Source organism: Sphaerodactylus townsendi, linkage group LG17 (assembly GCF_021028975.2).
Source record: "Sphaerodactylus townsendi isolate TG3544 linkage group LG17, MPM_Stown_v2.3, whole genome shotgun sequence".
Classification (NCBI taxonomy): Eukaryota; Metazoa; Chordata; class Lepidosauria; order Squamata; family Sphaerodactylidae; genus Sphaerodactylus; species Sphaerodactylus townsendi.
The window spans coordinates 16,751,857-16,771,096 of record NC_059441.1 but is presented as its reverse complement, the minus strand read 5'-3'; the positions used below and the strand labels follow the sequence as shown (position 1 = coordinate 16,771,096).

General features: G+C 47.4%; 1 protein-coding gene across 4 annotated transcripts in view; it reads left to right on the top strand.

Moving 5' to 3' along the window:
* The window catches only part of MYEF2 (myelin expression factor 2), a 31,454-nt gene that overhangs the window by 11,250 nt on the left and 964 nt on the right, over positions 1-19,240 (top strand). Inside the window, exons 6-17 of one of the 4 annotated variants that reach the window (XM_048519680.1) lie at positions 713-904; positions 2,033-2,186; positions 3,546-3,595; positions 4,158-4,221; positions 4,400-4,501; positions 6,911-6,961; positions 7,068-7,112; positions 7,201-7,296; positions 13,641-13,739; positions 14,352-14,423; positions 16,663-16,877; positions 16,969-17,020. In XM_048519680.1, coding sequence (XP_048375637.1) covers positions 713-904; positions 2,033-2,186; positions 3,546-3,595; positions 4,158-4,221; positions 4,400-4,501; positions 6,911-6,961; positions 7,068-7,112; positions 7,201-7,296; positions 13,641-13,739; positions 14,352-14,423; positions 16,663-16,877; positions 16,969-17,020 — 1,192 coding nt within the window. Of the gene's footprint in view, positions 1-712; positions 905-2,032; positions 2,187-3,545; positions 3,596-4,157; positions 4,222-4,399; positions 4,502-6,910; positions 6,962-7,040; positions 7,113-7,200; positions 7,297-13,640; positions 13,740-14,351; positions 14,424-16,662; positions 16,878-16,968; positions 17,021-19,240 lie in introns of all 4 variants that reach the window. The other 3 variants (XM_048519678.1, XM_048519681.1, XM_048519682.1) reach the window with 3 other exon arrangements.

Below are 19,240 nucleotides of genomic sequence, written 5' to 3'. Positions count from 1 at the left end.
CAGTGATATCCAACCTTTACTGCCCCCTTTACAATGACTGATTAATTCACTTATTACAGCCTCAGTAAGATGAGTTTGCCTTGGAAACATTCCAGATAATTGCAAAATGAATACTTTCTTTAACCCCAGAGTGCTGGGTTGTTACATTGATCAGGCAGCATGCCCTCGCATGCGCAAACCTTCTGTGCGCAGCTTATTTTCTGCGGGACTTAAAATACTTCTGCAGACCTACATGTTTAGATCTGCTGTTTGCACAGACAACAAATTTACATTCTTGAGGGATTTGATGTGTGCTTTGTATCTTGTCCTGACTGTGAATTGGTGTTTGTTCCCTTGTGTATATACGCTCATTTTCCGAACCGTTCTAACCCAGAGAGTTGTCATCTTCTTACAATATTAAAAGGTAACACCCAAGATCACTGAATTCAATTTTTTTTTTGTTTCGGAGACCATGTTAGGCTGACAAATCTCTACTTGTCCGTAGGCTAGGTCACAGCACACGAAGTAGCAATGCACACTGTGTCAATCCTCATCCGAAAGGACCACCTCTAGAGGTGAGGGGGCCAGGTCTCAATGCACAACAAAGTACTCCTTCCTTAGGATGCTAACTGCTGATTTCGGGGTCTTGTGGATCTTGTTTTAAAAAAACAGCTCCGTTCCTTTCTTTGCCTCTGCCGCCTCTGATTTTGGGCCTTGTCGAATGTGTTTGCAGGATCCAGATGGTGAGCATGCTCGTAGGGTACTGCAACGGGGGAGCGGGCCGTTCTCTGGGGGACACGGCCCCGATATAACACCTGGCCTGATGAACCTGCCGCCTTCTATTCTTAACAACCCAAACATTCCTCCTGAGATTATCAGTAACCTGCAGGCTGGCCGGCTTGGGTCTACCATTTTTGTAGCCAATGTAAGTATAAAGCTGGATCGGAAGTGGCTGTCTTAATTTTGTGCTCGGTTTTACCATTTTTGGCAAGGAATATTGCCACTCCCCCCCCCCCCCCCGGGAAAAGAACAGTTTTGGGGGGGTGGGGAATTGAGTATATGCAGGGCTCACTGTCCTGTCAAACCTATCAGACTGCTTTAACAACATAAAAAGCATAAGAACATAAGAACGTAAGAAAGAGCCTGCTGGATCAGAACAGAGTCCATCTAGTCCAGCACTCTGCTACTCGCAGTGGCCCACCAGGTGCCTTTGGGAGCTCACCTGCAGGATGTTAAAACAGTGGCCTGCTGCTGCTGCTGCTGCTCCTGAGCACCTGATCATTGATAAAGTAGCATGTGACATTGCAATATTTGATATATTTATGGATCATTTATAAAGTAGCATGTGACATTGCAATATTTGATATATTTATGGCATTTAAAAGTTATAAATGCCCTAGTTTTATAGTAACAAAACTGCAGTCATACCCAATGCTTAACAGAAAACTGTGAGCTAATGTACCCTATACTATCTTAGCCTGTGTACCTTAATTTTTTGCTAATTTTTCAGTTTTGGATAAACTGGAAAAAAGCCCTTGAGAAAAAATTGGGGTTTTTTTCCTTCCAGAGTTTTTCAGGTTGGCCCCTTCCGCGCATGCAGAATAATGCACTTTCAATCCACTTTTCAGTGCACTTTGAAGCTGGATTTTCCTGTGCGGAATAGCAAAATCCACTTGCAAACAATTGCGAAAGTGGATTGAAAGTGTATTATTCTGCATGTGCGGAAGGAGCCTTTTTTCCCTGGGCTTTTGTATTTCTAGTGTGCAGTCTCAAAAAGCTTGGGAGCTTCTGATTTACTCTGATTTAGTTCAGCTACTCTGATCTAAGCCTGTTGGTTTCAATAGCCGTAGACTGAAGAAACTCTGCAAAGGGATAGCAATGAAAGATGCATCTCAAGAAGGAATAATATTTTAGAGCTATTAATCTGTATGCCTATGGAGAACATTTGTCATTGTTTATCTATTTTTAAGGACTTTACCCTTTACGGATGCATCAGTGGCATAAAAATGTGTTGGATTTGACTCATGGATTTTTCCCCCCCTTTTCTTTTCAGCTCGACTTCAAAGTTGGCTGGAAGAAACTGAAGGAGGTGTTCAGTATTGCTGGAACCGTCAAGCGTGCGGACATCAAAGAAGACAAAGATGGCAAGAGCCGAGGAATGGGAACCGTGACTTTTGAGCAGGCGATCGAAGCTGTTCAGGCTATATGTATCCTGGCCGGGGTTTTGGACTCCCTGTTAAAGGAGTCGTTTGTCACATGTGGAATCTGATGAAAAATTGAACTTGAGAAACGAGACGTGGATTTCTGTCTGACTCCTGGGCTTGACTGAGTGACAAAGCCACTCGTATGCAAAATATCGGGTCAGGGGCCATCTTTGATGACACAATTTCACCAATTTTAGCTGTAGAATTGAAACTACATTGTAAAGGGTGTTGCAGACAGAGTAGAGACCTTGGTTGGCAGTAGCATGTCTGTGTAACAGGAGTGTTGAATGGTGAGAGGATTTAAGGCTTATTGCCTTTCTCTGATTCACAGGTGTCAAACTTGCGGCCCTCCAGATGTTATGGACTACAGTTCCAATCATCCCCTGCCAACATGATCCTGGCAGGGGATGATGGGAACTGTAGTCCATAACATCTGGAGGGCTGCGAGTTTGAGACCTGTGCTCTAGTTGGAACAAAGAGTGGTGGTTCATGGTGTTTCATCGGGGGGGGAGGGGGGGGGACACAGAATGGGGTTCTTGGACTTTTGTTTGCCAGAAACCAACCAACTTCCTTACCCAGTCATCATATGAGTCAACGCTGGGATGGATTGTCCTTGATTTGTGATTGACATACCAGTTTTAAGCAAGGGGTGAGGGGAGGGAGAAGTGGACAGAGCTGCCCCTGCCGATACGTGCCCACAGGCAGGTTGAAATTGGCACAGGGCTCATCTGTTGGTGACCCTGTTTTTCCTAGAGAGACATTTAGCCCCCTTAAGTGCCAGAGCCTTCTCTGTAGCTGCCCCCCCCCCCCAATCTTTCCTCAGGGTGTGCAGAGGAAGATTTTGAAAATTATGTTAACGATTATTCCTGAGTGTCTTTAAACATTGAAAAGGACGTGGCGCTAAACTGGGCTGAACCAGAAGTTTGGGATCGTTTCTGATTCTTGAGGGAGAAAACCTTATATTTTTGGATTATGAGATACAAGGTTCCAGAGGAGGTTAGTTAGTTTGTTTTGTTTTCAGGTTAAGGGTATACATTTTAATGGCCAGGTATGGGGCGTCTATTTTGCCACAGTTTTGGAATTTGTGAACAGTGGCGTGTTTTGGGTTCTCTCCTTTTCTAAAATAATATTGATGATTTTAATATTGTTTGTGTGTTTTGTCATCTGCTTTGTGATTTGAAGAAGCTGGTAATAAATATGTAAATAATGAAGGATTTGGCTTGGGGAAGCGTGACCTTGTGAAAGAAAAGAATGTAAATACTTGATACTTGCATATTGTTCCAGCTGTGTGCGCGTGTGTGTTTTGATATAGTCCGTGCTTCCACTGCTAGCAGAAACAAGACTCCTTAACCCTGCGCTCAGCTATGTTCAATGGGCAGTTTCTTTTTGATAGACCAATGCATGTCAAAATGGTGAGTTTATTTTATTTACTTATTTGGAACATTTCTGTTTATTTGGAACATTTCTCTTGAGAGACGTACAAAGTACAGATAGATCCAGCTTGGCGTAATGGTTAAGAGTGGTGGACTCTGGAGAACTGAGTTTGTTTCCCCGCTCCTCCGCATGAAACCCGTTGGGTGACTTTGGACTAGGCGCAGTTCTCTCAGAACAATTTCAGCCCCACCTGCCTCATCAGGTGTCTCTTGTGGGGAAGGGAGGGCGATTGTAAGCCGCCTTGAGAGCCCTTACGGTTGAGAAAAGCAGGGTATGAATTCAAATTCCTCCTCCTAAAGCAGGGGTCTTCAACCTGCGGCTCTCCAGATGTTCATGGACTACAAATCCCAATTGGCCATGCTGGCAGAGGCTTATGGGGATTGTAGTCCATGAACATCTGGGGAGCTGCAGGTTGCAGACCCCACGCCTAAAGCATATAAACAGCACAAAACATTTGCTGGTTTAAAACTTCCCCATTACTTTCTATCGTGTACCCAGAAGCTGCTCTATCCTTCTAAAATGCCTCTTTCTTCTTGATAGGATGATAAATCAATCCCTCATGATGATTTCCGAGCGACAGACACCAAATCGCCACAGCTACCCCGTGAGTATGGATTTGCTCGTTTGGTCCTGGCGCCCTGCTTCTGTCAGTCATCTTGCACAGTATCCGTGGATCTCTCCTGCTTGGTTGCCTTTAGGTGGATACAACCACGGAGCTTGTCCTGGGACTAGTAGAAACTCACCCACCTTAGAGGAAATCTGTTTGGGTTTTTTTTTTCCAGGTGGCCTTGGAGGCATTGGGATGGGACTCGGGCCTGGAGGGCAGCCCATCAGTGCAACCCAGCTGAGCATGGGTGGTGGAATGGCCAACGTGGCTCAAGGAGGTTAGTGGCCTTTTCCTGCCTACATCTTTTCCGATAAAAGCTTTTCTCTGCCTTGGGGACCGGGCGCCTGCAGATCTAGGCACAAGCGGAAGGCCCGCTCGGAATGATTGGAGGGGAAAACAAATCCGAAATCCCATCCAACTCTTTTTTTTTTTTAATAATAATTTTTATTAAATTTACATAATAAAGTAGTTACAAATCCCACATTTGGTAGTTTCAACTTAGCTATACATTTCTTTTATAAATACATGTGGCAAATTCATAGATGGATCAGAACTAGAATTTAGACAGACCTCTCTAAATACATAGTGAGAATGTATACACCCGCCAATCACCCCTTAATTAGTTGTTTCTATTGATTAAGTAAATTAGGATATTAAAGGAAAAGAAAAAAGAAAAAAGAAAGAAGAAAATATAGATAGCTAGATAAGAATAAAAGAAGGTATGTGTATAAATTAGAACAATGACAGAGAAAGAATAAAGATAAAGAAAAGAATATATAGGGACCTCCCCTTAGCCTTGTTTGTTAAGCAACAATTAACCCAGATTTCTTGGGATCTTATTTACAATAAAACCAGTTAACAAAAAAATTTTCTGTAAACTTATTTCCTTATAATTTTATATATTTTTTAAATCAACACTGTAGATAAGACATTTACATTCTTATAATCGCCTCTTGCCTGGAAGAAATCGCATTAAAGGTTGCCATATCTCTATACCCTTTTCCAGCGCTTTGTTTTTAATTACATTAGACAATTTATCGTAAGTTAAGCGTGATTCTATAAGTTAAGCGAGCAACTAGTCTTCTACTGTTGGAATTGTAGTCCTCTTCCATTTCTTAGCGAGTTGTATCCTTGCTGACACTAACATATATAAAATTAAAGTTTCAATATTCTTATTTATTTTCATTTCGAATATATTGAGAAGAAATAGTTCTGGTTTAAATTCTAGATTTCTTCCTATTATTTTTTCCATTAACTTGTGTATATCCTCCCAATAGTTTTGAACAAGCGGACATGACCACCAGACATGTATATATGTTCCTTTTTGTGATTGGCACTTCCAGCACTTCTTAATCCTCTCCCTTTTCATCTAGACCGGGGGTCTGCAACCTGCGGCTCTCCAGATGTTCATGGACTACAAATCCCATCAGCCCCTGCCAGCATGGCCAATTGTCAGGGTCTGATGGGAATTGTAGTCCATGAACATCTGGAGAGCTGCAGGTTGCAGACCCCTGATCTAGACATTGTGTGGCGTGGAAGCTCGTTCGGGGCAAGCTTTTAGTTGGTTTTGCTATTCCGTTTGGTAAATTTACAAAACGGCGCTTTTCTTAATACTTCGGCCATCTTGGCCATGAGCGGTTTCATTTCACTGGTTTTTTGTCAGAGCCAGCATGGCGTAGTGGTTAAGAGCAGGTGCACTCTAATCTGGAGAACCGGGTTTGATTCCCCGCTCTGCCACTTGAGCTGTGGAGGCTTATCTGGGGAATTCAGATTAGCTTGTACACTGCAACGCATGCCAGCTGAGTGACCCTGAGCTAGTCACAGTTCTTCGGAGCGTTCTCAGCCCCGCCCACCTCACCAGGGTGTTTGTTGTTGGGGGTGGGGGAGGGAAAGGAGATTGTAAGCCCCTTTTAGTCTCCTTGCAAGAGAGAAAGGGGAGATATAAATTCAAACACCACTTCTTCTTGTACAAATGGCACTTGACCGTCAAGTTTGCTATTAGCTTAGGGTCTGTGTAGAATCACTGAGGGAGGGGGCGAGAAAGTTTGAAAATCCCCCCTGCCATCTTGCTCTCCAAGATCCTCTTAAGCGGCTGGGCTGGGCTGGGCTGGGGGACGCTACAGCTATTTTAACTCCCATTTTTCCTTATTGACTGGGAGACTGTAGTTCTCAACAGGCCATCCCTTCTGGGGGGCATTTTGTCCATATCACGTTGTTTGTTACTTTTAAAATTAATTTACAAAGTCTTGTTTTTCTGCTCCTTTGGGCGACCCCCTGAGTAGTGCAGAGACACTTGCCTTGCGGAGTTTCTGCCATGCACGCTGGCCTCCATCTTGACTACAGGGCATAGGGAGCATCGTCTAGAGCAGGGGTAGGGAACCTGCGGCTCTCCAGATGTTCAGGAACTACAATTCCCATCAGCCTCTGTCAGCATGGCCAATTGGCCATGCTGGTAAGGGCTGATGGGAATTGTAGTTCCTGAACATCTGGAGAGCCGCAGGTTCCCTACCCCTGCTCTAGAGTTTGCTATTAAAACTTTTTTAAAGCCTTAAGGGTGAATTGCAAGCCCCTTCGTTTAGGCCTCAAAGAACAAAATAACGTACAATCGGTGTGCGCTTGTGCCTGTGTTGAAAAGGCTTTTATAATTGTAATCCCTGCCTCTGTTCCTCTTGTTTGTGTGGTCAAGGAATGGGAGTGGACGGTCCGGGCTTTGGAGGAATGAGCCGGATGGGCGGAGGTAGGTCTGTCCCTCCGATTCCTTTTGTTCCTGTGCCGAATGTGCGAAGTCAGTGAAAAGCTTTTTGCTTACGCTTCAGGTGTTGGTGGATTTGCTGGCATGAAAGCGATGGCAAACGTGGGAGGATTTGGCGGAGTCAACCGGATGGGAGGTAGGTGGCGGTTGTTCATTCGTAATTTAATGATCCAACCTCCCCCCCCCCCTCGCTAGTTTTTGCTGTAAAAATCTGTTCTTTCTAGGCATGGGCAACATGGACGATTTCAGAGGAAACCTCGGGAGCGGAATGAGTGGCGGCCTAGGAACAGGCATGGGGGGTTTGGCGGCAGGCATGGGAGGTAAGCCAATGCAAATTCCCATTCTCTGACTAATAATGGTACTAGAATCAGCTAGGCCATAATTGCGACGGGGCAAGACACATGGGTTGGCTGGGCGGCTGAGCCACACCAGGCCTGATCGTGCGATGTGCGCAAGTTTAAGGGGTGGAGCACACTCCCTATAAATTAGGCAGCATGTGGTTGCTCCGGCCTTCTTCAACGCCTGGAGAAAACTGAACGGGTGCTGGTGGCTGTTTGGAGAGCTTGGCCGGATAAGGGGGCTAGGTTGCAGGTGGGGTAGCAGCTGTTTTGCTACGGCACGGGGCACCCCTCCGCTCTCTTTTCTGCGTTGGGAGTTTTTTTAAAAAAAAAAGAATAAGGAAGGCACACCAGCCAGCTCTCCCTTCTCCGGCTACATCCGCTGCTAGGAACTTGGTCGGCTGATGGCGGCAAAGAAGCGCAATGGAGGCTGTTAGGCAATTCAAATAACTAACGTGTTTGGAAGGGAGGAACTCTCGGCTCGCGATCTGGTGGGGTATCCCGGCACCGCATCAGGTGCCAAGTTTTGGGGCGCGGGTTACAGCTACCGTGGTTCTCCGAAAATAAGACAGTGTCTTATATTAATTTTTGCTCCCAAAGATGCACTATGTCTTATTTTCAGGGGATGTCTCATTTTTCTGTGTTCTGTTCGTCAGGCATGCTGCCAAACAAAAACTTCGCTACGTCTTACTTTTGGGGGATGCCTTATATTTCGCACTTCAGCAAAACCTCTACTATGTCTTATTTTCCGGGGATGTCTTATATTCGGGGAAACAGGGTAGCTCCACTGTTGTTTCAGTGGAGGTGACTTTGGAGTTGTTGTTGTTGTTATTATTGTAGATTTCACAGCTGCCAGATTATTAGCTGGTTGTTGGCCTTCATTACAATTCGAGCCTCACCCAGAGGCCTAGGAAGTTGTAATGTATCGGCGTAGTATTCATGCGGATCCCAGCAGGGCTGCCTTCTGAATTTGACCGATGTTAATTTTGTCAATTCGAAGATGTTTCAAGTGCTGCCCTAGTGTTTTCGGGATGGCGCCCAGCGTGCCGATTACCACTGGGACAACCTCAGCTGGTTTGTGCCATAGACGCTGAAGCTCGATTTTCAAATTGTGGTATCTAGTGACCTCCTCGTGTTCTTTTTCAATGACCCTGCTGTCACCAGGGACTGCTATGTCGATGATGGTCACTTTCTTGTCCTCGATCATGGTGATGTCTGGTGTATTGTGTTTCAACACTTTGTCCGTTTGGATTCGAAAGTCCCACAGGATCTTGACCTTCTCATTTTCCATTACTTTCTCTGGACAATGTTCCCACCAGTTCTTAGCTGTTCTTATGTTGTAATTCTTGCATAAATTCCAGTGGATCATCTTGGCCACTGGGTTATGTCTCTGTTTGTACTCAGTCTGGGCAATCTTTGTGCAGCAGCTGAGGACATGATCTACAGTTTCATCAGCTTCTTTGCACAATCTGCATTTTGCATCATCTGAGGATTTTTCGATTTTGGCCTTTTTATTATTGTTGTTGTTGTTGTTGTTATACTACACATAACAACACATCACAAGTGTCTGGAATTCATCTCTGAATATCAAGTCCTTCCCAAGGACCTAGGATATTAGAGGTATTTGCGTAGAATGTGTGCAGTTCCTAGAAGTGCTGCTTTCTGCAGCATGTGGACTTGATCCTGGCCTACACGGCTTAGGGCCTGCCAATACAGGGCTTATTCCAGTTGCAGTAGGTCTTTTAACTGGCTTTTGTTTTCCGCATGGGCATGGATGGGCTTGGCCTTCCTCCAAGGGAGTTTGGCCTTCATTCATTCAGGGTTAGGGCTCCCACTTTGGCGGCCTGCGTTGGCTGTTCCCCGAAAAATCCAGGCGGTGGGTCGTTGGCGGTCGTTAGCTCACAAACATACGTCAGACCTCACCTGTTTTAATGTCTATGCAGAGCTGCAAAACAGGTGAACCCGGATGTGGATCGTTGGGCACAGTGTTGTCTACTGGTCTGCCCTCTCATCTGCCTGGGGTGCAGATTTGGAAAGGACGTGGACGTCATTTGGCTCGGCCAGCAGGGAGTCCCTGTTGCCCACTATCCGAGATGCCCTTCAGAGGTTTGGTGCGCATCAAGGGATTGTCATCCACCTCGGCGAGAACAACCTCCCAGCTTTAAAGGGCCTGGAACTGGGTTTACGGATAGCGATCGGCCTCCGTGAGGTGATGGAGCTTCTACCAGAAGTTAAATTATTTTGGTCCCGCCTCCTCCGAAGGCTCCAGTGGATGGGTGCTGGGAAACTGAGAAAAGTGGACGAGGCACGCCAAAAAGTACGCAAGGCGGCAGCGCGGGTGGTCTGGGAGCTTGGTGGTAACGTTGTCCCGCACTCTGACATAACCATTCAGAAGCAGGCGCTCTTTCATTCAGACGGTGTGCCCCTATCCGAATGGGGCAAGAACATGTGGCTGCGTGCTGTGCGACAGGCGCTCTTGGACTGGCTGGAAGGCTTGCGAAGCTGTGGCGGGAGCTGAAGGGTCAGCTCCGTGGCGGTTTTGGCAGAGGCGCGCATCCTTGTGGGGAGGCCGAGCTTGCGCGCCAGACCTCCCTGCGGTTGGGGGCCTCCCTAAGAGGCTTGGGGTGGGGCGGGCTCGTGGCGCATGCCGCGGAGGCCTCTGCAATTCAAGCCTGACACCCCAGCAGTTAGGGGGCCACAAAGGGCGGGCGCCCCGGTGGCTCAGTACCTCTCTGTCCTCCCCAATAGGGATTGGGGTTGTTGCCGGGGTCAGCCAGGGGTGCTGACCGTCTGCTGAACGAAGTTCTCCTCTTGCTGCCCAGCTTCTGTGTTAATAATAATAAAAAGGGCTGCAGCCCATTTAATTCCAAGACGTGTCCTGTGGTTATTCACCAGATAAAACCTCTGCACATCTGGGTGCAATGTCTTCACTGCAAACCTGCTGCTAACACTGGATTCCAGACTGGAGGGGAAGAAAGAAGAAAGAGAGAGCCAGCGTGGCGTAGTGGTTAAGAGCAGGTGGATTCTAATCTGGAGAACCAGGTTTGATTCCCCACTCCTCCACCTGAGTGGCTGAGGCTTATCTGGTGAACCAGATGTGTTTCCGCATTCTTGCTGGGTGACCACCTACCTCACAAGGTGTCTTTGTGGGGAGAAGAAGGGAAAGGAGCTTGAAAGCCACCTTGAGTCTCCTTGAGACTTGAGAAAGACTTGGGGTATAAATCCAAGCTCTTCTTCTTCTTTTTGAAAGATGAAATATGACACAGTTCAGGAGGGGCATGGGAAATTTTCAGAATGGTCATCTCTTTCAGTGGTTTGAGCTTTCAGAAGCCAGTAGTTCCAGTCGTTTTCACAGTGGAGTTCCTCAGAATTTCCTTTCCGTACTCGGAGAAGGGCTCTCATCAAGCCGTATTTTCCAGACAACACCAACAGCACCTGTAGGCAGCGGACGCAAGAACATCCTATTGCAGACAAAATTAGCAGAAGGCAAAATTCCCGATGCTTTGCTCTGCCTGTTTTACGAGATTTGTAGGAGAAGGTTCCTTAAGGGATTGGCTGAGGACGAAAATTGGGCTGTTTGAATCTTGAGAAGATTTCTCACATGCTTTTTTGTTTTTTTGACTGGACAAGTCTGACGGATATGTGGCTTATGTGATTATGAAGATTGCAGTAGCTGCTGGGGAAAAGAATCCGTGGGAGTTATCTACTTGTAAGGCTGAACACCACTCAGACGAAGTCAACGTAAAAAGAACTTCATTGATTTGGGTCGCCCTTGCTACAGGGTGCTGGGACTGAGGATTCTTGTCCTCAGTTCCAGTATTTATTCTATTTACAAAAACAGACAGCAACCAATCAGCTTTTCCCCTCTCGCCAGTTCCTGGTCTCTCATTGGTTCTGACGGCGCTACAGAGTTTCGTTCTGCTGTCGCTCCCCAGCACGGTTTCCTGCTCTAACACAAAAAGGCAAGAGTTAGTGATTGCTGGGAATTGTAGTCCTGACATCCCGCTCCCTCTGAGACTCCCCCACCCGGCCTGTCTGGGTAGGCACGGTGAAATGCCCGCACCAGCCGTGGGGTCGATACATGTTGACTGGACACCCACTCATTAAATCCGGAGGGGAGGTCCTTCCACGCGACCAGGTACTGCAATCGTCCTCTGTGTGGGCAGGAGTCAACTATAGTGCGTAACTCTTGGTGAAGCTCGCCATTAACCTCGAGCAGAGTAGTTGGAGGGAGAGCTGGGTGCCAAACGTCCAAAAGGGCAGCCTTTTTCAATAGACTAGAATGGAAAACCGGGTGGACGTGTTTAAAGGTTTTCGGAAGTTTGAGTTCAACAGCCACCGGATTAATCACCCGGGAGACACGAAAAGGACCAATAAATTTGGCGCCCAGTTTCCAAGTCCCCGGAAGTTTTTGGTAGAAAGGTACGCCCGATTCCCCACTGCATAAACAACCTGTTGCCTTTTTCGGTCCACGAACCTTTTGTAACCCGCTTTAGCCTTGGCCAAAGAGTCCTGTACCACATGCCAAGTGGGGCGCTGAGATGTGACCCATTCCTGTAGGTCTGCTGGACCATCCAAGACAGTACCCTCCAGGGGGAATGGATTACGCAACATGTGATTGGTGTTTGGAATATGCTGCCACAGGAGGGGGTGATGGCCACTAACCTGGATAGCTTTAAAAGTGGCTTAGACAGATTTATGGAGGAGAAGTCGATTTATGGCTACCAATCTTGATCCTCTTTGATCTGAGATTGCAAAGGCCTTAACAGTCCAGGTGCTCGGGAGCAGCAGCAGCAGAAGGCCCTTGCTTTCACCTCCTGCATGTGAGCTCCCAAAGGCACCTGGTGGGCCACTGCGAGTAGCAGAGAGCTGGACTAGATGGACTCTGGTCTGATCCAACTGGCTTGTTCTTATGTTCTTATTACTGTCTTGCCCATACACCACTTGCCGTAGCTCCCCAGCTCGGTTTCCCGCTCTGACTCAAAAAGGTGGGAGCTGGTGATTGCTGGGAATTGTAGTCCTTACACTACTGTCTGTGGTTGATGCGTGTCAGGGCCATGTCTTTTGCTTCCGTTGACGGGGGAAGCCATTTTATAGCAATAATTGGATCTGTTCTGCTGGGCGCTGACCTTTTGGCTTGAAGGCCCTAAACGACTGAGTGGCAGGCTCAGCTGATTTGCAAGTTCTTCTCTTTTCTGTGCTGTTCACGTTGCCGAAAAGCTTTGTCTGTGAAATCTTGCGGAAGCAGCCGGATGCCTTTTTCTTTTTGAAACACCCTTGATAAAATTATAAGCTTCATTTGTATGTTTGACTTAGTGAAGTACGGTGTTTTAACAAGCCTTGCTTCGGCGTCACCTTACAGTCTGTTTCGTTTTCTACTCCCTCTTCCCCCATTTGAACTTGAAATGCAGCATGAGGACCCCAGACATGTGGACCAAATTTCCTCCTGTATCTGAAGGTTCAGTTGTGGTTGACTGACTGGCCCATTTAGACTCCCATCCGCCATCCTGCAGTGTGCAGCTGACTCTGCTCCCGTCTCCAGCGTGGTGTGGTGGTTAGGAGCAGGTGCACTCTAATCCGGAGAACTGGGTTGGATTCCCCGCTCTACCACTTGAGCCGTGGAGGCTTTATCTGGTGAACCAGATTAGCTTGTGCACTCCAACAATGGGTGATGTCGGGCTAGTCACAGTTCTTCAGAGCTCTCTCAGCCCCACCCACCTCACAGGGTGTTTGTTGTTGGGGGTGGGGGGAAGGAGATTGTAATCCCCTTTGAGTCTCCTTACAGGAGAGAAAGGGGATATAAATCCAACTCTTCCTCTTCCTCTTCCTCCTCTTCTTCCTCCTCTTCTTCTTCTTCTTCTTCTTCTTCTTCCTCTTCTTCCTCTTCTTCCTCTTCCTCTTCCTCTTCCTCTTCTTCCTCTTCTTCCTCTTCCTCTTCTTCCTCTTCCTCTTCTTCTTCTTCTTCTTCTTCTTCTTCTTCTTCTTCTTCTTCTTCTTCTTCTTCTTCTTCTTCTTCTTCTTCTTCTTCTTCTTCTTCTTCTTCTTCTTCTTCTTCTTCTTCTACTGAGCCAATTGAAATATTTCAGTTTCCCACCTTTCCTTGAATTGTAACATGTAGGAAACTGGGAGTTCCCACTGACTTCCTTCAGCCATGCTGATGTCTGTCAATAAAGGCTGCTGATTTGAAATCTAAAGTCTTCTATTTGCGTACAGAACCGGGGTTTGACAGGTATAAGGTACCCGTTCCTAGCTCCCCCCTTTTTTGCCAAAATTTCGGTTTTGTAAACGTGAACGCGTGGCATCAGCCTGCCTTTGTTAACCTGCAGAAATGTTCCGGGGCGGAATGGGAGGAAGCATCGATCGCGATTTTGGACGAGGCGACATGGCCATGAACCGCGGCTTCGGAGACTCGTTTGGAAGAATGGGTATGGCCCTTGCTGGCTTCGTTTCTGAATGTACCTGTCAAGCATGCCTCATTTTCACAAGCGCCCACGATGTCACTTCATACTTGTTCCCTGCCCCCCCCCCCCTTCCCATCCCTCCACCCAAGATAGTTGTCTGATCCCAAGCACTCATTCTGGAGACTGAGAAACACAGGGAGAAGGAGTGGCCCCCCCCCCCCCCCCCGGTGCCACCTTTTGAAGTCTGGATTGAAGCAGAGAAGAATCAAATGAGCAGCAATCTCCAGTAGTCCTCAAATACCCTGTCAGTTTTAGGAAATGCTTCTGGAAAAGAAAAACACGCGGGCTTGTTACGCCTCTGCCCATCTCTGTTATTGCTTTGAAAAATGTTTTCAGCGAGAACACTGTTAGGAATATACCTTTAGTTCCCGCTCTCATGCCAGCAGCTGCCCTAGTTTGGATCTTTTTATTTCCAGATGAAACACGTAGTGAGTAGTGATCCCAGAGAGAGAGAGAGAGAGAGAGAGAGAGAGAGAGAGAGCCTTTTGTGATAAGAAAGCGGTTTGGTGCAGCACCCTAGCTTTAAGTCGAAGCGTTGCATAACTTGATTCTTTTTTTTTTCCTGTCCTTGTTTAGGTGGTGCTATGGTTGGTGGTTTTGCAGGAGGAATGGGAGCTTCTAATATGGGCCCAGTAGGATCTGGAATGAGTAGGTTAATCAGTTTCAACCAGATATAAATTATAGCTGTAGGAGCAGCAGTGGCGCAGTGGTTAAGAGCAGGCGTACTCTAATCTGGAGGGACCGGGTTTGATTCCCCGCTCTGCCACTTGAGCTGTGGAGGCTTATCTGGGGAATTCAGATTAGCCTGTGCACTCCAACACACGCCAGCTGGGTGACCCTGGGCTAGTCACAGTTCTTCTGATCTCTCTCAGCCCCACCCACCTCACAGGGTGTTTGTTGTAAGGGGGAAAGGAAAGGAGTTTGTAAGCCCCTTTGAGTCTCCTATAGGAGAGAAAGGGGGATACAAATCCAACTCTTCTTCTTAGGAAGACTGTTTCGTACTATCTACTCTAAGCAGACCCAGAGAAATACATCATCCGGGGGCAGAAAACCAGTGACAGTTCCCAGATTTTGCCATTCCAGCCGAAATTCTGGCATTTTTGTAATGGGGCAATATTAATTGCACCCCATCAAACATTTTGTGTTCAGAGTGCCCAGACTCCTAGGAATTGAACATTCTCTGGAGCAAGTGTAAACCGGCCCAGGGTTAGCAGTTGTTGCAAACACGTGAGCAAATGCCGCAAGATAGCACGAAGCAAAAACCACAGATTGGACATCGTTCTAGACGACTAACTTGCGTGGCAGTCCCTCCCGTGTGTGTAAAAGGGAGATCCATTTAGTCGGCATGAACGGCTACAAAAATAGCTGCAAGGTGCATGTTCCGTACTGCGTTAAGATCCATGTGCTGTGTTGCGTAAGTACAAACATATTTCCCCAGTGAATGGAAGAATATGGTTCTAGCATTTGTTCCTGTGATAACTTTGAATAAGGGGACTGGATCACAACCATTCCGCGTGCATGGGATACACAGTGCCCTTTTTGGGGAAAACACAGACTGAGTGAGTCCTCTTCAAAAACTTCTTTCTTTTACTGCTTAGCCAAAAAAGACTATAAGGGGCCTAGGGAGATTTGTCTTTGCGCTTCAATATTTATTAGCCCGAGTGGGGCATGTTTGTGTCAAAGTCAGTAGATGATCACCTTATGGCTGATGAGGTGCAGTGGCATAGTGGTTAAAAGAAGGTGTACTCTAATCTGGAGGAACCAGGTTTGAGTCCCCGCTCTGCCGTCTGAGCTGTGGAGGCTTGTCAGGGGAATTCAGATTAGCTTGTTCATTCTAACACACGCCAGCTGGGTGACCTTGGGCTAGTCACAGTTCTTCTGAGCTGTCTCAGCCCCACCTACCTCACAGGGTGTTTGTTGTGAGGGGTGGGGAAGGGAAAGGAGTTTGTAAGCCCCTTTGAGTCTCCTATAGGAGAGAAAGGGGGGATATAAATCCAACTCTTCTTCTGAGGCAGTCAGTTTGCACAAGCTACAGCATGCTGAATTTCTGGTGTAACGTGCTCAGCCTCCCTAATTTTAGGTTAGCCGTGGCACCCAAAAGCTGATTTGTGTGGAGTTCTGTGTTGTGACCAAGGTCTCCATGCCACTGAAGTACCTCTAGATCACAGTTGTCAAACTCGCGGCCTTCCAGATGTTCATGAACTACAGTTCCCATCAGCCCTTGCCAGTATAGCCAATGCTCATGTTGGGAGGGACTTGTAGTTCATCCACATCTGGAGGGCCATGAATTTGACACCCCTGCTCTAGATTGATGCACTTGGAGTCTAGCGTGGGTCGACTGAGACCTGTAGCTGCCACCAGTTGAATGGGTCGTGCGAACAGACACGCTTTCCGTTGCCCTTCCATCTGTTCCGCTCTCGTTTCCTGAGGGAAGGGAATTCCACATACTTGCATAGATCACGCACTGTTTTAAGAAAGCCACACAACTTAACGGCATGCACCTTTTAAAGAAACGCGTGCACAGACAGCGACTGAAGATGCCAAGTTGTTGTTAAACTGTTTCCCCTTCAGAACTCCTTCCCAGATTGATGGCTGATAACCAGCATGGTTGAAATTAACAACCAGTATCGAGCTCTTTAACCTGAATGCTTCCCTCCCAGAATTACTGGGACTCCGCTGCAGGTGAAATTGAGTTTTTCCCAGCTGTGTAAGGACCAGTGCTATTTCCCTTCCTGTATTCCAGTTACACCCCCCACCCCCACCCCGGCATCTCATTTAGCTCAGTTTCACAAAAGGGAGGCAATCTGAAGGTCGTATCCGCTATTGCGGCGTTACTCCTTGTTTACTAAAAGCTTCTTTCCTTCTGCCTCTCTTTGGGTCTTTGCAGGTAGCGGAATAAGCGGTATGAATAGCATGACCGGCGGAATGGGCATGGGCATGGGGATGGATCGCATGAGCTCTTCTTTTGACCGAATGGGGCCCACCATGGGAACCGGCCTGGACCGAAACATCGAGATGGACCGAGGGTTCGTGCCCGGCCCAATGGGGAGCGGCGCGAGGGACAGAGTGGGCTCCAAAGGCAACCAGATATTTGTCAGAAATGTAAGCGCCTCGTGAGTCGAACCGATCCCCAGCAGTGTCCGTGGCTTTGCTTTTCCTCCTTATGTTACTCTATGCTTGTCTTCATTTTCAGCTTCCTTTTGACTTGACCTGGCAGAAGCTTAAGGAAAAATTCAGCCAGTGCGGTAAGTATTTAGGTTGCGAATGTCGTTGCCGCCTCTCCCGGCGAGGAAAAACATAGCCGCTCGTCCTAAGGAACCTGTGGCTTACAGGCGTCCGGTCCTTACAGGCTCCTTTCCATATTAGCACGTTTGCAATGGAACCCAGTTGAGTTTCAAGAGGGCTCGGGGGTGTATTCTAGGGCACCATCCCGTGAAATTAATGGGTTTACATTGGGGTAACTGCATAGGGTTGTCCTGCGCATGGAGGATCCTGGTCGGGCTGTTGCTTTGCGAGGACTGAGCATGCCCCGTGGCCATCTCAGCCATATGGTTTTGAGACGAAATCCAGCACTGGGCTCCTTCAGGAAGCGCTGTCCGCTGTCAGTGATCTTTTTAAACTGAGGAGTGTCCAAGGCAGTGTTTCCCAACCTTTTCGAGGTCAGGGTACCCTTGACCTCACTCTTCATATCTCACGGTACCCCTGCCGCCACCCTCCACCTTCCCCTCCCCTTGCCCCTGCTTGCCACACCCCCCACCTTCCCCTCCCAGGGTGAAGGGTAGCACTGGGGGTGGTGGTGGCTGCTGACCTTGTGGCAGGCCCTGCCCCATGGGCCAGCTCCATGTCCTTGCTGACACCGGTGGGAGACACCACAAAAATGAGAGGGGGGCGGTAGTGTTGCCACGGTACCCCTGGGACATGCTCATGGCACCTCAGGGTACCACGGAATCCTGGTTGAGAATGGCTGGTCTAAGGAATCTCAAGATTTCCCGGAATGTTGTTTGGAAACAACTAGGGCAGTGATGGCGAACCTTTGGCACTCCAGATGTTATGGACTACAATTCCCATCAGCCCTTGCCAGCATGGCCAATTGGCCATGCTGGCAGGGGCTGATGGGAATTGTAGTCCATAACATCTGGAGTGCCAAAGGTTCGCCACCACGGAACTAGGGGAAAAATAAAGACTGCCACAAGCCACTTGACATATCCTTGAAAGCTGGGCTGGGTGCCAGAATCCTGCAGAAATCCTTGGCATTTCTAGGAGACTCTCACCGCTGCGTGTGTGGCCCTGCAGGGCAGAGTGGTTTCTAAGTAAGAAATGGCGCATGTGCCGAACGTCCCAAGTTCTGCTTCTGTTGCGCTCTGAAATGCAGTGTAATCCTGTACCATCCTTCTGTGAAAGGTCGTATTTATTTTGCCCATTTTGGAGAAACCCGTGCAAAGGAGGATGGAGGCCGTTGTGGCTTTTAATGGCACCTGATCTAGAAAGGAAGACTTTTCCTGTCACATTTGGGATTCTTAAAATTTTCCCCAACCCATTGAAACCTGTGTGTGTTTTGTGGTTAAAATCTTGCTTTGGAATTCACAACGTTGTCCAGTTCTGTTTACTAAGCAATATTTTCTGTAGCTTTTCGTGTGAGCTTAAGTTATTACAAAAATATTGTCTTATGCGTTCGTTCTTTTATCACATCTTCCTCTTTTATTTGCTTGGCACATGAAATGTATGCTTTATTGTAGCTTCCATGTATCTTTCTAAGTTTTGCTGTTTTTTTGTTTTGTTTTAAAGCTTAGTGTAAACTTGTTCTATTCCAATGCAAAGCGAGCTCTCCTAGTGTTACAGGCAGCCCTCTTGTTATTGTATCCACTTAGTGTGAATTTTATGCCCCTCATCCACTAACATGTGGAACTGTGAAATGTCGTACGGCCATTTGTACAGCTGCCCAAGAAATGCATGCGTCAGTCCGCTACTTGGGTCGTCCAGGGGATTTGCTTATTAGACAGTCAAGTATAAATCACTTGGGTGCTGTGTGGTTTCCGGGCTGTATGGCCGTGTTCTAGCAGCATTCTCTCCTGACGTTTCGCCTGCATCTGTGGCTGGCATCTTCAGAGGATCCTCTGAAGATGCCAGCCACAGATACAGCCGACCGTGAAACCCTTTGACAATACATAAATCACTTTGTTTTTACTCCAACTTTTTTTTTTTTGGCTGGATTTTCTATCGTGTTACATCAGCCTGTTGGGGGAGATAGCATGAGAAGAGACTCTGGCCCCTTCTGCACATACAGAATAATGCACTTTCAATCCACTTTGAAACTGGACTTTACTGTGCGGAATAGCAAAATCCACTTCCAAACAGATGTGCATGGGCGGGAGGGGTAAGTAGAATCTGAGATGTCTTGTGAGGCAAGTTGGTGACTTAAGAATTTTGCTGGCAACTAAACCCAATCTTGTCAGACCTACGCAGGG